Source organism: Bombus terrestris, chromosome 7 (assembly GCF_910591885.1).
Source record: "Bombus terrestris chromosome 7, iyBomTerr1.2, whole genome shotgun sequence".
NCBI classification, from domain to species: Eukaryota; Metazoa; Arthropoda; class Insecta; order Hymenoptera; family Apidae; genus Bombus; species Bombus terrestris.
Window position 1 is genome coordinate 7,440,138 of NC_063275.1, and position 18,270 is coordinate 7,458,407.

The following is an 18,270-nucleotide window of genomic DNA, read 5'->3' on the forward strand; positions in this document are numbered from 1 at the left end:
TATACGCAAATTATGAATTATGGTCGTTTCTTCATGCCGATTAATTTCCTTGTAGATTGTAGATTTTTATACAAATTCATCTTATTATGAACACAAGTAAATGAATAAAATCCAAATAGAAATATGTTTCATCTATTAAAAATTACTGTAATATCGCGGAAAATTGAGGTATACATTTTTCCTCATACTGTTTATAATTTATAATTTATTTACAATAAAGAAACTAAACAGATATTAATTAGGCAGAAAACAATGATGGTTTAACTTGAACTGAACGTAACAACCTTATTTTACTTCAAGCACTCTCGCAACTCGACAACGCAAACAACTTAGTCTCCCAACAACGCTAACAACTCTACTCTTCGGCTTCCCGACTAGCTTTGACCTCTCGGTCAACACTCTTTGAACCCAAATCGACCCCCTCCATTAGCGTTATTTTTTCTTTTCTTTAATCTTATCATGCCAACGCCCCGCAAGAACTAGGTGACCTTAGTGACATAGGCTTTTTTCCATATGTAAACTAACATTGTTTGGAGGACAGACGACATTGTTTTGATCGATCACTAAACAGGCTTTTTTTACGATACTACATTACAACCAGTGCTCCGTTTTAGATATTTAATATTTTTTTGTATTGATATACGTCGGAGATGAAAGGACACCGAACCCTTCCCTTTGGAACTTTGGGAAAATCTCCTAACATTGTAATCTAGATTCTAATAATAGCCGCAATTAAGCAATTGCCGTTATTCAATCATATAGTTTTTTATTTCGTATTTATTTCTTTTTATTCACAATTTGTTCAATTTGGACATTTGGAAGAATTAACTGTTTGATTAACATGTGGCTGACTACTCCCAGCGGGATACCATCCGCGCGTTTACTAGATTATATCCTTTGTGAGGTCTGCTCGGTGTTTCCTTTTCAGTCTTCTTTTCATGTTTGAGGTGTTGATCGTTTCCGAAGGGAACCAGTTCGGATTTGTTGTTATTCGTGCCATATATCTTTCCTCATAACTGCTGATTGCTTGCTTGACCGTTGGTATTCCCAGGTCCCTCCGTATATCCTCCTTTCTGACATACCAGGGTGCGTTTATTATTGTTCTAAGATTTCTAGCTTGTATTATCTCGATTTTGTTTATATGGTCCATTGCTGCTGTCCCCTATAGTGGTATTCCATACGTCCAGATTGGTTTTATGATTGTTTTGATATTTTTAATTTATTTTCTATACTTAATTTGAATTTTCGACTTGTTTGCCAATGCATTTGTCTCCTCGTTGTCTATATTTTTCTATAACTGATTTAGTATGCTGCTTCCATGTGAGTTGTGTATCTAAAGGGAACCTTTAAGGGTGCCTTTTTTGTGTTATGTGCATGTCGTTCAGTAGGATGTTTGGTGGTATCTGTTTTTGCAGTGTGAATGTAATATGGTTGCATTTGTTGGGATTTGCTTTTATTTGTTTATCTTGCAGCTTCTTTTCGATTTTTGTATTATGTGATGTAGTAATTGGACTGCTGATTCTGGGTTAGTGTACCTGACTAGTACAGCTGTGTCTTCCGGGAATGTCTGTATTTTGCTATTGGTAGTTGTTGGTATGTTGGCCGTGTATATGTATACCATTGGTTCTAAGCCGCTTCCTTGCGGAACCCCTGCCTTCATGTCTTTAGCTTCAGGGTATGTGTCCTTGATTTTTATTACGAAGGTTCTGCTGCTTAAGTAAGTTTTTATTAATTGGTGTATTTCTTTCGGCGATTGTTTACTGATTGCTTGTAGTACGCTTTCGTGGTTTTTTTTGCCAAATGCTTTCTCTCAGTTCGCTGTCGAGTGCCGAAGCGTGCAGACGTGTCTCTAGTGCCCAGTGAAGTTCGAAAGCAACACATGTCACCCAACCGTCGAAAGTGAACACAACGTGCTCCTATCTTCCCAAGTGTTTCCTATCCGCCAGAGAGAAGAAAAGCCTACGCAACTAACCCCAACCCGATCCCTGCCGCATAGCCTCACGACTAGTTATTCATATTGAAATAGCTAGCTCGAGGATGGCCCAACAATCACGATCAGGCTCGCCTGTGCAAATCCACCACTACCCCGCGCTACTCCACCCGTGGCAGAAGCTGAGCAGATCCCCCCGTGCCAACGACGCCAATAAGGCGAAAAAACGCAAAACCGAACCAGCAGACATAATCTCGAACGAACAGCCATCAACGCAAATCAACACCCACAACAGGTTCGCAATCTTGGAATCCACCAACGACGCCATGGAAACCGCAGGCTCGCCACCTAACCACCACACACAGAGACGCCCCCCTCCCCCATCAATATTTATTAATGATGTCATAGACATCCAGACAATGACCAAGTCCTTAGAGAGAGATATCTCCAAGGAGGACTATAACCTGAAAATAACCAACAATCAAGTAAAAATCCTGCCGACGAACCCAGAAGCTTACAGGAAGCTCACCAAGACACTCAGGGCCCTGAATGCCAACTTCCACACCTACCAACTCAAGGAAGAAAGACCTTTTCGGGTGGTGCTACGAAACATCCACCACTCCGCAGACATCGACGAACTAAAAATAGAACTATCGAAACTCGGCCACGAAGTCACAAATGTCAGCAACATAAGGCATAGAGTCACAAAAGACCCGCTATCCCTATTTTTCATCGACTTAAAACAGAAACCAAACAAGAAGGAAATCTACAATATCAGTCGCCTAATGAACGCCATCGTTAAATTCGAACCACCGCAAACCAAAAAGGAGATAGTCCAATGCAAAAGGTGCCAAAGATATGGGCACACGCAGAAATACTGCAACCACACCTTCCGCTGCGTCAAATGTGCAGGTACACACCCCACCGACCAGTGCAGGAAATCACCGGAAACCCCAGCGAAGTGCATCCACTGTCAAGGTGACCATCCTGCCAACTACAAAGGCTGCTCAGCCTACAAAAGTCTGTACTCAAGCAAATACCCCAAACTTAGAACAAAAGAGGAAAATCACCAAACACCCAGCTCGCCGAAATCCACAGTTATCCCAATCCCCCCAATCAATCAAACACCCAGCCCTATCAAACTCACCACTCCCTCAAACTCCTATGCCCAAGCGGTACAAGGCACTCAAAATACACCAAATAGCCACAGGGATCCTCCACAAAATAGTGCCCCCACCTCACCTAACACAGACAACGTCTCTAGACTAGAAAAGCTAATAGAGAAACAATCGGAGCAAATAAACAATTTGCTATCGCTATTAACATTCATCATGGACAAATTAATACGCCCAGACACAAAATAAAACCAAGACGCATAGCTCTCTGGAATGCCAATGGTCTAGCGCAACGCAAACTTGAGCTAGAACTCTTCCTAAAACACCAGCTAATCGACATAATGCTCATATCTGAAACCCACTTCACCGACAAAAACTACCTGAACATAAACGGATACAAGTTCTACCATACCCAACACACCAGCGGAAAGGCCCACGGCGGCACCGGAATCATAATCAAATCAAACATTAAGCACTACGAACTTCCACCATTCCAGAAAGACTACCTCCAAGCAACAAACGTAGCAATAGAAGACTATCATGGTACAATCACCACCTCAGCTGTATACTGCCCTCCCAGACACTCCATCGCCAAAGAAGACTTCGACCACTTCCTGGACACCCTGGGCAACAGATGCATAGCCGGAGGAGACTACAACGCTAAACACACCGAATGGGGTAGCAGACTGGTTACAGTAAGAGGCAAAAACCTCCTCAACAGAATAATATCCAACAACCTCAACTACCTTACCACATACGAACCCACACACTGGCCCACCGACACAAACAAAATACCCGATCTCCTTGATTTCTTCATAACGAAAAATATCTCGCCAAGACACGTCCAAATCAATTCCTCGGCTGATCTCTCCTCTGATCATTCCCCCGTGATAGTAACAGTCAGTTCAACTATCATCGAGAATACACCTAATGGCTCCATTCATAACCAACACACCAACTGGCAGCTCTTTAGAGAAGTCTTTACCCACACAACTTCAGCCTCAACCTCACTAAAAACCAATGACGAAATCGAAGCAGCCACGGAATACCTAAATGAGAGCATAATAAACGCTATCCGCGTCTCCACACCGGCAAAAACGTCCATCAGCAATCACGAATACCCCCAGTACATACTAAAAAAAATAGCAGAAAAACGTAGACTAAGAAGGATATGGCAGACCCATAGAACACCGGAGGACAAACGCAAACTAAACAACGCAACTAGAAAACTATCCAAAACCATAAAGAACTACAATAATGACCGTTTTCACAAATATCTCGCCAGCCTGTCCCCCGCAGCCGACTCAAACTACTCACTATGGAAAGCCTCCAGGAAACTCACGCGCCCCCCACAAATAATACCTCCAATCCGCCGCCCGCAGGGTGGATGGGCGCGTAGCCCTATAGAAAAAGCCAACCTATTTGCCAAACACTTGACTGAAGTATTCCAACCCCATTCCTCCATAGCCGCAGCGGACGTCACCGAATACCTGCACACTCCCTTCCAAATGTCCCCTCCTATCCAACCCTTCACTTCTGCAGAGATCATAGAAGCAATCAGTCGCCTAAACCCCAAGAAAGCAGCAGGTCACGACCTAATAGGAAATAAAGCAATCAAGGAACTCCCCATAAAAGGGATTGCACTCATCGCATCAATCTTTAACGCCATCCTCCGCCTTGAACACTTTCCTAAGGCGTGGAAAATATCACTAATCACCCTCATCCCCAAACCCGGTAAACCAATATATGAAGCCAGCTCCTATCGCCCAATCAGTCTCTTACCTACCCTGTCTAAACTATTCGAGAGGATGCTCACGAACCGTCTCCTTCCACTCCTAGAAGAATTGAAAACTCTCCCAGATCACCAATTCGGCTTCCGAAAACAACACTCAACAGTAGAGCAAATCCACCGCATAACCCACATGATCAGCCAAACCCTTGAAAAGGAAAAATACTGCTCAGCCGTATTCCTAGACATCCAACAGGCATTCGATAAAGTATGGCATGAAGGGCTACTCTACAAGCTTAAAAAAATCCTACCCCACCCATACTACTCCATCTTAAAATCCTACCTAACCAACAGACAATTCATAGTCAAATGTCTAGGCGCCACTTCCGCAACATTCCCAATAGAATCCGGCATACCGCAAGGTAGTGTCCTCGGACCCCTACTATTCTCCATCTACACTGCCGACTTACCCGTACCAAACGAGGTAACAATAGCAACATTTGCCGACGACACAGCACTATTAGCTACCCACGCAGACCCGGCAATTGCCTCATCCACTCTCCAGCGAAGTCTCGACTCCATGGAAAAGTGGTTCCAAAAATGGGGTTTTAAAATAAACGAAACAAAATCCTCCCATGTAACCTTCACGCTCCGAAAACAAACCTGCCCCCAGGTCACCATTAACAACACAATAATCCCAAGCAAGGACTCCGTAAGATACCTGGGCATGACCCTGGACAGGAGGCTAACCTGGAAAAAACATATCTCGGAAAAAACAAAGCAACTAAAGGAAAAACTAAGAAAATTCTATTGGCTCACGGGCCGACGCTCCAAACTAAACATACAGAACAAAATAACCCTCTACAAGACCGTAATAAAACCTGTCTGGACCTACGGAATCCAACTATGGGGAACAGCAAGTAACTCCAACATTGAAATACTCCAACGCTTCCAATCGAAAACGCTAAGATCCCTATTAAATGCACCCTGGTATGTTACCAACGAAACAATACACCGAGACCTCAAGATACCTACAGTCAAAGAAGAAATACACAAGTCCAGAAGCAGATATAACACAAGAGTCAACAACCACCACAACCCACTAGTCACCCAACTACTGGACACGGCGGACCAGATCCGCAGACTAAAAAGAAAATACCCACTAGATTAAATCCTTAGTCCTACTAGAACCAACAATGTAAAGCTATTATAATCCATGTCATTGTATCACGCCAAATTAAGTTACTGAAAATTCTTAACGAGAATTGATTGTAAATATTCTAATAAATAAATAAATAAAAAAAAAAACCTTCCATGTCATCTCTCTTTTCCTCTCTTTCCACTCCTTGTCATATCACACTTTCTCCCCCATGCCCCATTTCCTTATCTTCACTTTCCTCTTTGGCATTGCTTCGTTTATCTTCTTTTTGATTTCTGTCCACATTTCCTCTACTTCTTCCCTTGTAGGTGCATTCTTTACATGCCTTCAAGTATTTTTCCACACTTTCGTTTCATTCCCTTTTCTCCTTCTCTTCTTCTTTTTTTCCCTCTTTTTTTTGTAATTCCGGCCCCCCTATTTCTATTTCTAACGGCATGTGGTCCGACTGTGTTCTTTTTCCTACTTTCATGTCGACTATTTCTTCTGTCGTCTCCTGATTGCCAATGACATAGTCTATTACTGAGTTTCCTCTCTTCCGAATATGGGTCCACTCTTCTCCGTCTTTATCTCTGCCATTGATTATCGTCCGGTCTCTCCCTTCCAAATACTTTAGCAGTGTCCTTCCTTCCATGTTTATTGTCTTGTCTTTTGATCGTCCGTTTTTTTCTTTCCCTAGGTCCTCGTTTATCGGCCCTCCCTCTTCACCCGTTCTTCCGGTCCAGTCTCCGCCGATGATCTTCTCCTCCGTCTACTCTTCTCTTCCATCTACTCCTTTCTTTACTTCTTTCCATGCCCCTTGTTCTGCCGCGCAACACATCTGCACGCCATCCCGCGCGGCTTGCCAACCAACGGTCTACGTGTCGTCCTTCGAACATTCCATAGGCCCAAGGACCCACTATAAAGTTGCAATTCTAGCTGCATTGTTCGCACACATGGTCTAAGCCCATCTGTTTGCCAGAAAAGACTTTCTAATTCCAGAAGTGTTTTCGGCCGGTTTTTAGAAAGGTCCTTGGGTTTATTACGTGCTCTTAAGAATTACGGAGAAAGCGGGTAGTAGCCTAACGAAAAAAGCGGAGATCTACCTAACGGAAAATCTGAGTTTCCCTATAAACAATGTCGCCTAAGACCCAAAGTTGGTAGGAGGTTTCTTCCTCCTCTCTTCCTACCTAACATTGGTCACAACCAATCGACATCGCGGATTATTGCCCTCACTTTCCTAACTAAAAATGTAAGCAACGAATCCGCGTTCTTCGTTCAAAGGGCACACCCCTACCGAACTTTCCTCCGTATTCACATTAGAATAAACTTCAGAGTTCCTTTATCTCTCACGGTGCCTAGAGTTCCTGCAATCCCTATTGCTCTCACCGTTCCTATATCTCTCAGAGTCTTCCTGCGGCTCTCAAAGTGCCTACAAGGCCTAGAGCCTCCTACGGCTCTCACAGTATTCAGGAGTCCGACAGCTCCTACAGCTTTCACAGGCCTAAAACTCCTATAGCTCTCATTCTCTCATCTAAGAATAATCCTTCTCTTCGTTATCTATATCCTAATCAACGGCGTTACTACTTTGTGTGATTGTATAAAGTGTTGGAAATATGTATCTTTATAACTCTGTGACTCCCAGTGCTATACCACAACAACTAACCCTATTATCCTAACCGAAATAAGGGGATCGAACTATTCGTGGTGTCGATTATTCTAATCGTAACGGGAATTTACGACTCCCGTTGACGCGTATTCCAACGACCGCGTCTCCCGCGAAAGCTCGAAAATACAACTTGTTTCAGAAACACGCTTCACTCCAAAAAACTAAATGAAAATACCATACTACACCATATATGATACCGCAGTGATAATAAGAAACGATACTGCACGGCCCTCTTTATGGACATAGAGAAAGCATTTTTTTTTTTTTTTTTTTTTTTTATTTATTAAAATTCACAATTTGTCCAATTTGGACATTTGGTGGAATTTTTTAACGGTTAAATTAGCATGTTGGTGGCTACCCCCAGCGGGGTACCATCCTCGTGTTTCTTAGGTTGTGTCCTTTATAAGGTCTGCTGGGTGCTTCCTTTTTAGTCTTCTGTCCATATTTGTGATTTTGTATGTTTCCGCAGCTAGCCGGTTTATGTGTGTTGCTATTCTTAATTTGTATTTCTCGGAGTATCTGTTGATTTCTTCCTTGACCGTTGGCATTCCCAGGTCCCTTCGTATATCTTCGTTTCTGACGTACCAAGGTCCGTTTACTATTGTCCTGAGGATTTTAGCCTGTATTACCTCTATTTTGTTTATATGGCTCATTGCTGCCGTCCCCCATAGTGGTATTCCGTACGTCCAGATTGGTTTTATGATCGTTTTATATATTTTTAACTTGTTTTCTGTGCTTAGTTTGGATTTTCGGCTTGTTAGCCAATGCATTTGTCTTCTTGTTTTCTGTATTTTTTCTACTATTGATTTGATGTGTAGTTTCCAGGTGAGTTTTTGATCTAAGTGGAGTCCTAGGTATTTGACATGCTTTGTTTGCGTTATATGCGTGCCGTTCAATAGGATGTTTGGTGGTGTCTTTTTCCGTAGCGTGAATGTAATATGGTTGCATTTATTGGGGTTTGCTTTTATTTGTTTTTCTTGTAGCCAATTTTCTATTTTTACGATGTGTTCTTGTAGTATTTTGACTGCCGTTTCTGGGTTAGTATGCCTGACTAGTATAGCTGTGTCGTCCGCGAATGTCAATACTGTGCTGTTGGTAGTTGTTGGTATGTTCGCCGTGTATAATGTGTATAGTATTGGGCCTAGGACGCTTCCTTGTGGTACCCCGGCCTTGATGTCTTTAACTTGAGAATGTGTGTCCTTGATTTTTATTACGAAGGTTCTGCAGCTTAGGTCGGATTTTATTAAGTGGTGTATTTGCTCCGGGAATTGTTTCCTAATTGTTTGTAGTAGACTTTCATGGTTAATTTTATCGAATGCTTTCTCTATGTCTATGAAGAGGGCTGTGCAGTATTCCTTGTTTTCTAGTGCTACTATTATTTCGTTTATAAGCCTGTGCATTTGCTCTATCGTGGAGTGTTTGTTTCTGAAACCAAATTGGTGATCCGGTATTAGTTTTTTTGTCTCTATTATTGGTTTTATGTGGTCGTATATTATCTTTTCCAGTATTTTGGAAAATACTGGAAGCAGTGATATTGGTCTGTAAGATGCAGTTTGGTGCGGGTCTTTGCCTGGTTTATGTAACATTTTGATCTGTGCTAATTTCCATGGTTTGGGGAAGTATTGAATTCTTAGAATTGCGTTGAATATTACTGTTATTAGTCTTATTGCTTTTGGCGGAAGGTTTTTTAAGATTTTACCATTAATTAGGTCGATTCCTGGCGCTTTGTTGTTTTTTGTTTTATCAATTATGTTTCTAATTTCTTGTGCCGATGTTTTAGGTATGGTGTATTCCTTGTCGGCTGTGGTAGCAGTGGTTTGTGGATCCTCCTCCGTATGACTTTTGAGGTTGCTGTTGTTGGTAATGTGTGGTGTGAATGTGTTGTAGAGGTGGTTGGAGAATTCTTCAGCTTGTTCTTCGTTGCTTCTTGCCCATGTGTTATCTGCTTTTCTGATTGCCGGGACGGGTATTATTGGCTTCCTTATTTTTTTCGTGGCTTTCCATAGTGAATAGTTGGTGTTCTCGTGTGTGGAGAGTGTCCCTATGAACTTTGAGAATTCGTTATCGTTGTGCTCCTTTATTTTGTTTTTTATTTCCTTTGCAAGTTTGTTTAAGTGTTTTTTGTTTTCTCGGGTTCTGTATTTTTGCCATTTTGCTTTTGCTTTTCTTTTTTCTTTGATTTTGTCAAGTATTTCTTGCGGTATTGTTATTGTTTGTCTGCTGGTTGGTTCGGGAGTAGTGGTTGTCCTTGCTGCTTCCTGAATAGTTGCTGTCAATGTTGCTACTGCCTGTTCTATGTGTTCAGGAGTTTTTAACGGGATGTTGCAGTTTATTTTGCTTTCTATTATTTCTTTGAAAGTTTGCCAATTGGTGGTTTTATTGCATAGTGTTTCTGGTTTGCTATAGTGAATTGGTTTGTTTCTGTATTCAATTATTATGGGTGTATGATCGGAGCTGAGCTCGAGGTTGGGTGTTATTTTTAGTTTATTTGTGTTTAGTCCCCTTGTAACTGCAAAGTCCAGAAGATCTGGTTTTTTGTTCAGGTCAGTCGGCCAATGTGTCGGTGTTCCTGTGGATAATATATTGACGTTATTATTTCTAATGTATTTTTCCAGTGTTCTACCTCGAGGTGTAATGTTTCTTGATCCCCAGAGCGTGTGCTTTGAGTTGTAGTCTCCCGCTGCGATGTACTTGTCCCCTAGGTCCTGGAAGTATTCTTCCCACATTTGTGTTGTTATTTTGTGTCGCGGAGGCACGTATACTGCTGACAACTGGAAGTGGTTGCTGCTAGTTTGAACTGTAACAGTGGTTGCTTGTAAATATTCTTTGTTAACTTGGCTGTGAAGATAATGTTTGATATCGTTTCTGACTATCACTGCTGTCCCTCCGTGAGCTTTTCCTGAGGGGTGTTTGGTATCATATATGGTGTAGTATGGTATTTTCAAATAGCTTTTTGTAGTGAAGTGAGTTTCTGAGACAAGCAGTATGTCTATATTTTTATTGTATATAAATGTTTTAATTTCGAGGGCCCGTTGTTGGAGGCCGTTTGAGTTCCAGGCTGCTATTTTTAGAGTGTCCGTTTTTATTTTTTGCTTAGCACGTTTGTAAGTAGTTGTAGCATGACTGTGATTTTTTGGGTTTGCTGTCTGAGTACTGCGTTTTGTTCGCTTATCATTCTGGTTAGCATTTCGGTGTTCTTTGTGGATTGTTTGAGCAGTTCTTTGATTTCTGCAGTGTCATTGTTACTATTGCTGTAGTATTGGTTGTCTGTGTGTGTCGATTGGCTAGTTACTTGAGCGTAGCTTAGACTACCAGTGGTGTTGTTGCTGATGTGTTTAGTGTTTATTTGGTATTGTTTGGAGTTTTGTGCTGTCCTGTTGGGCTTGTGTGTTAGTGATTGTTCTGCTTCGTAGGGGCGGGAACAGTTTACGTTATAATTGTTTTCTTACTTCACATCCTTTATAGCTGGCTGGGTGGTTTCCGTTACAGTTGTAGCATTTAACCTCCTCAATTTTTCCCGTGGATGGGCAGTGTGTCGTGAGATGATTTTTTGCGCATTTAACGCATGCCGGGGTTCTATTACAATAGTTTTTGGTGTGTCCGTATTGTTGGCACCTTATGCATTGTGGGATTTCTTTTTTATATCTGGGAGGCTCAACTTTTACTATTGTGTTTAGCAGTTTTTCTATATCGTATATTTCTTTATTGTTGTTTTTAGGTTCTAGTTCAACCAGGAATAGCGGTAATGGTTGTTTGGTATCGTATTTGTTTATGTTATTTATTGACCTTACCTGGTGACCGATTTTTGCCAGTTCTTCACTTATTTTTCCAGTATTTGTTTTTGGGTGTAGTCCCCTGATTACTGCTTTGTAGCTTTTGTCGGTTTTGAGCTGAAAAATGTGATATGCTGCATTTTTTTCTTTTAGTGATCTTGTAATTTTTCTGAATGTTTCTGGGGTGTTGGTTTTCACCTTCACCTGGTCTATTTTTATTTGTTTGATGATATAGTTATCTTTCCCTGCGATGTTATTTAGTAGTTCGATGAGGGGGTCGATTATTTTTGCGTCTACGTATATCGGTGGTGGTTTGGGAGTACGGTTTGTCGGACTTTCAGTTGGGTCTGTTGCTGCCTTTTTTTGGCAGTGCGCTGAATGGGTTGTGTAGCTTGATATCTTGTAGCCATTGTTTTTTTTCATATGTATCAATTTTCCTCGCGCTTGCGAGCGGGGTTACCTTCCGTTTTTTGCTGGAGGTTGCCACCGTCCAGTTTTCTTCATGGTGTATTGGTACGTTTTCCTCTCCGTCGGATTGTGTTTTTTCCATGATATCGTCTTTTTTCTCTACATATGTAGAGTCTGTTGCTCTATTTATAAAATATATGTCTCCTGCATTGGTTATTTTTATTGGTGGAATCTGCATGATTCCACGTTTTGTCAATGGGCGTTTACTTTGTCGTTTTCTCTTCCCTCTTGCCGCACTTGCACTGGAGCACTGTTTCGCACGTCTGTTTAGGTCGCCTGCCCAGGCGGATCTGATATTATTACATGAGAACAAAAATGAATTAACCACAACATTCAAGAACCTGAGTAATTGATTGCTTAAAATAAACTCGAGATCAAAATATTGAGTAATATTGAATTGAATGGTTCCGTTATATTATCGTTATATTATTACTATTATTTAATATACTATTATTTGATTTGTGAAACATGAATTACTCCATTCTTGCATGATTAATACAGCTTAGTAAAGTCAATTGATACTATAAACTCAAAGTCGAGAAAACTGGGCTCAATCCATATTTGTTCTCAATGCTTTGTATATAAAAAGTAATAAATAAAAACTTACTGGTCAAGAAAATCGTCTTTAGTAATGCGGGCTAAAGATTGGAGAATTATTAACTTTTGTGCAGCAAATGTCGTATCTGAATAAAGTGCCCACAAACGGTTCCAGGATTCAGGATCGTTTTGTTCAGCAAATACGATAAAATAAGAATATTGGGTGGAAAGCTAAAAAATAAAATCCGTGAACCATCTGTTTTAGCATAATTTGTAAATAAAGTAGTACCTCCCGCAAATCTCCTTATATGTATTTGCAAAAAAGAAATTTAATAAGATAAGAGTGTAGTATCGTGGACAAAAGGCTTAAGATATCGGCCGAACCGTAAACAATGTCGCGAGAGCCGCGGCATCGTTAGGTACATCAATATGTCATCGGTCCTTTCAAGTGGATAGTTTCGTGGAAAGGGACTGCGTGAGCCTGGCCACGGGCGTCTCTGGACACGTGTCCGATAGAACGGGAAAAGACAAAGAGACACTAAAGACAGTGTTAGTTGAGACGCCGGCGAGAACGAATGCAAACGGAGTGTAGTCTGAGTTGAGAAGCGAGAGCGTGCGAGTGCAGAAGCTGAAGACTAGAGTTGTAGAGTTGCTAGCGTTGTAGAGAGATCAAGTTGTTTGAGTTATAGAGTTGCGAGAGTGTTTTGAGTGGAATAAGACTTTTGTGTCTTAGTTCAAGTTGAACATTTATCGTTCTCTGTCCAATTAATCTCTGTTATTTTTATATATCTTAAATAAATAGTATTAGGAGAATTTTATAGATCTAAATTATTTCTTCAGGAGTGAAAAAAAGGCATAAAGAAAAAGGTTCATATGAGCATGGCTCTATCTGACCTTGTTTTAAACTTATAGTCACTATGAACAAAAAATATATGAAACATACGTACAAAAGTGCGTTTCTAGAGCAGATATTTTAAAAAATGTACTAAAAAAGCGATAATTACTGATATATTGAATTTCCACGAATTTAGCATGAACTTTTCAGGCGGCGCAACACGAAATATTTATTGTCTACAATATTTGGCAGCGATTTATCCAAGAAAGTAACGTTAGATCAGGTCAAATTCATCCCAATAGCTCTAGTGAGCTATATTATAATATATAATATTATTTATGGCCACTCTATATTGTTGCACTAGAAGGTCTTTCAATTTCTTCTGTAGGATGTTGGACTTGCTGCACCATTTTCTCATAAGATGTAGTAGGATGGTTTTTTGCTGTCGCCGATGCTATATTTTTAAAAACATATCTGCAAATGTCTCCGTAATCAGAGACAGTTGCAGTTCTCCTTTTTATTCTTTTTAAGTTAACGATGAAATTAAAAAGCTGTTGCTCTAATAAGATTAGTTATTGAAAGTTTAAACACCTTTGCCTGTACTTCCGTTATTACTTGCTGACACTTCTTTGTAAGCACGTTTTATCTCTACGAAGGTTCGACGGAGAGTCCTTCAATTCCCACATTCTATTAAAGATATATTATACACATATCTTTTGTTATAGGTACTTTTTAATTATAACAAATTTAGTCAATTTCACTTGCAGAACGAGAAAGATGTATATACTAAGGGATTACCTGTCAAAGGTAAGTATCACTTTCACCTCTTGCCTTATCCATTTCTCCCTCAAATTATTATCTAAAAAATATCAATTTTTTTATTCTCTATTTTATAATTCTCTTTTTTTAATTTATTTCTAAGTTAATTTATTCTCATTTAAATATCTTGCTGTAATTATTATCATACAGGTTAGGGCGGAAATCGTAGCACAACGGGGCAAGGGGTGATTCTACATAAAAAACTAAGAAAAAATTTTGGCATAACGCTTTTTCATCCGAGGCTCCGTTTTTAAGAAAATCGAGTTTGAAAATTTGACAAGTATATCTAAATTTGGAATAATTCCCGAATTAAAGAAGAATAAATAGTCGATAGGAGTTTAAACTGCATGTGAAAATAAGTAAAAAATGTAGAATAAAATTTTCTCATTTGATGCTTTGTTTCTTCAAGAAAGATAAATTTGAAAATATGTCATGCGTGTGTATCAGATCAGTTCGTAATTAAACAAATTCAAAGTTTACTTTCTTGAAAATGAGACTTTAAACGGAAAAATATTCTTTAATATTTTAAACAGATTTTTACATGCATGATAATCTCGTATTAATTAGTCCAGTTGAAGTATACTTGACAAATTTTCAAACTCGATTGTCTCTGGAACGAAGCGTCATATGAAAAATTTGTATTTTATATGTTTAACTTATTTTTTCATAGAGATCCATTCCGTGCCCGGTTATTTTTATGATTTCCGATCCACTCTGTATAAAAGATCGTTACATTAGCAATTATACCATAATCATTGTTGCGAAATATCTCGGGAAACACATAGAAAAGACGTAGTACACGGACAAGTTGAAGGGTTAAGAAGTAGGAATCAGCTAGGGTTAACAAGCCTGATGAAGTCAGAAGGTTAAAATTATACATGTATATTGTTTTATTTCGAGCGAAAATATAAGATTATAAAAGTCGCTCAATTCTTTATTTATTTTTAAGTCTCTTTATCATATATCTATATTTATACATTTACAATATTATTTATAATATTATAAAATATTAAGTTATTAAACACTAACTGGTGTTTTAAGTAAATGACATAATACCTATATACATACATGATTGCACCAATGCATGTAACATTTACTATATAAATTATGCATCTTAATTAATATGTAACATATTTCTAAACAGCTTCATACGATTAAAATTACTATTTATTTTTCATGTTCTAATGATATTCTTTTTCTTTGTTAATATTATTGTAAATAGATTAAATTGTACGAATTAAATAAGTAAATCCAGCACGACATTATGATTTCACTCTTTATTATACATTTTTTAACATAGTATAAAAATATATTTGGACCAAACATCATTCCCTACAATTATCATTACATATTAAATTATAAAAATATTCCAAATCTTCACGGATTGTATATTATATCTCTCTATCGAATTATTGATTCCATGATCGTGTTAATGTATTCTATATAGATGATCATTCTCGATTCGTTCTAGTACTTGATTGTATCTTTTTGCGCCTCGGTTTTTCGATGTACCAATTAAATACATTCCAACTACAGTTCACCTGAATAAGGTTCTAATAACATCTAAAATATATGTTGAGACTGTAATGAAAATCGTTTCAGACGACAGCACACGGGTTGAGTTGAAATAGTCCCTGTGAGTGTACAACCAGTTCTCAATAGTTTTTTGATGGACGTTAAGCCAGACCAAATTTCTGAGTGCCTTCAATAAGGTAGTATGAACAATGTCTGGTTCAAATCTCTCCTTCGCCAAAAACATAATTAACTGTCAAGAAAAAAATTATTGCTTACTATTAATTATTAATAACTGATGAAACATACTCAAAATGATGATAGATATATTTACTAGTATGAAGTTTAAGTTACTACTATATAATGGAGAACCACAAGGAAGGAATATAATCAGCAATTATTAATCCCAATAACCAGTTATTGAATATATAAAAAATGTTGAATGCTATAATTTTGAATATATCCTTGATTATAATCATTTATAATATTTCATAAATCTATTACCTATTTTGAGGACCTTTATATCTTTTGATATATAAACTCGTCATATCTTTTGCATGTGCTTTTACATTATAATTATGAAACTTTCTAGTACTACAACAATTGTGAATAGCACGTCTAAACATTTGTCGTATAAGTTTTCTTCGGATACATTCTGTATCTCTTTTCACTGTTGGCTATTGTACTAACGATTCTTTGTAAGAACATAAGTACCAAAGTATACGTCAAATATATTGATTCAGTTCCGCCTGTGCAGGCGACCTAAACGGACGTGCGAAACAGTGCTCTAGTGAAAGTGCGGCAAGAGGGAAGAGAAAGCGACAAAGCAAACGCCCATTGACAAAGCGTGGAATCACGCAGATTCCACCAATAAAAATAACCAACTCAGGAGACACATATTTTATAAATAGAGCAACAGACTCTACATATGTAGAGAAAAAAGACGATATCATGGAAAAAACACAATCCGACGGAGAGGTAACGTACCAATACACCATGAAGAAAACTGGACGGTGGCAACCTCCAGCAAAAAACGGAAGGTAACCCCGTTCGCAAGCGCGAGGAAAACTGATACACTTGAAAAAAAAAACAATGGCTTCAAGATATCAAACTGCATAATCCATTCAGCGCACTGCCAGAAGAGGCAGCAAAGGACCCAACGGAAAGTCCGACAAACTGCATTCCCAAACCACCACCGATATACATAGATGCGAAAATAGTTGACCCCCTCAACGAAGTCCTAAACAACACTGCAGGGAAAGACAACTATGTTATCAAACAGATAAAAATAGAACAGGCGAAAGTGCAAACCAACACCCCAGAAATATTCAGAAAAGTGACAAGATCACTAAAGGAAAAAAACGCATGGTATCACACTTTTCAACTCAAAACTGACAAAAGCTACAAAGCAGTAATCAGGGGACTACACCCAAAAACAAATACCGGAAAAATAAGTGAAGAACTGGCAAAAATCGGACACCAGGTAAGGACAATTAATAACATTAACAAATACGATACCAAACAAACATTACCCCTATTCGTAGTTGAACTAGAACCTAAAAACAACAACAAAGAAATATACGATATAGAAAAATTACTAAACACAGTAGTAAAAGTGGAGCCGCCCAGACATAAAAAAGAAATCCCACAATGCATAAGGTGCCAACGATACGGCCACACTAAAAACTATTGCAATAGAACCCCTGCATGCGTTAAATGCGCAAAAAATCATCTTACGATACACTGCCCATCCACGGGAAAAATAGAGGAGGTTAAATGCTACAACTGCAACGGAAAACACCTAGCCAGTTATAAAGGTTGCGAAGCTAGGAAACAATTACAACGCAAACTGTTCTCGCCCCTACGAAGCAGGACATACACTAACATACAAGTCCAACAGGACACCACAAAACCCCAAACAATACCAAATAAACACTAAACACATCAGCACCAACACCACTGGTAGTCTAAGCTACGCTCAAGTAACTAGCCAATCGACACACATAGACAACCAATACTACAGCAATAGTAACAATGACACTGCAGAAATCAAAGAACTGCTCAAACAATCCACAAAGAACACCGAAATGCTAACCAGAATGATAAGCGAACAAAATGCAGTACTCAAACAGCAAACCCAACAAATCACAGTCATGCTACAACTAATTACAAACGTGCTAAGCAAAACATAAAAACGGACACTCTAAAAATAGCAGCCTGGAACTCAAACGGCCTCCAACAACGGGCCCTCGAAATTAAAACATTTATATACAATAACAATATAGACATACTGCTTGTCTCAGAAACTCACTTCACTACAAAAAGCTACATGAAAATACCATACTACACCATATCTGATACAAAACACCCCTCAGGAAAAGCTCAGGGAGGGACAGCAGTGATAGTCAGAAACGATATCAAACATTATCTACACAGCCAAGTTAGCTAAGAATATTTACAAGCAACCACCGTTACAGTTCAAACTAGCAGCAACTACTTCCAGTTATCAACAGTATATGTGCCTTCGCGATATAAAATAACATCACAAATGTGGGAACACTCCTGCTCGGACAGCCGAGGAGGACGGACGTGTCTAGACGGTCGTCCTCTCCAGGTATAAGTGAATAGTGAAAAAGTGCTCCAAAGTAATAGTGCTGCAAAGTGATAGTGAGGAGGAAATAAAATAACAATGCAGATACCAACTATAAACATAGCAACAAAAGGAGAAACATATTATATAAAAACCAA

At 39.0% G+C, this 18,270-nt stretch overlaps 1 protein-coding gene across 2 annotated transcripts in view; it reads right to left on the reverse strand.

Annotated features, from left to right (window-relative positions):
* Nucleotides 1-15,272: 15,272 nt before the first annotated feature.
* LOC100645510 (aminopeptidase N) overlaps nt 15,273-18,270 on the reverse strand; it is a 43,824-nt gene continuing 40,826 nt past the window's right edge. For both annotated transcript variants that reach the window (XM_048407880.1, XM_048407881.1), the window contains exon 12: nt 15,273-15,775. In XM_048407880.1, the coding sequence (XP_048263837.1) occupies nt 15,548-15,775 (228 nt within the window). In that variant the 3' untranslated portion in view covers nt 15,273-15,547. The remainder of the gene's footprint in view (nt 15,776-18,270) is intronic.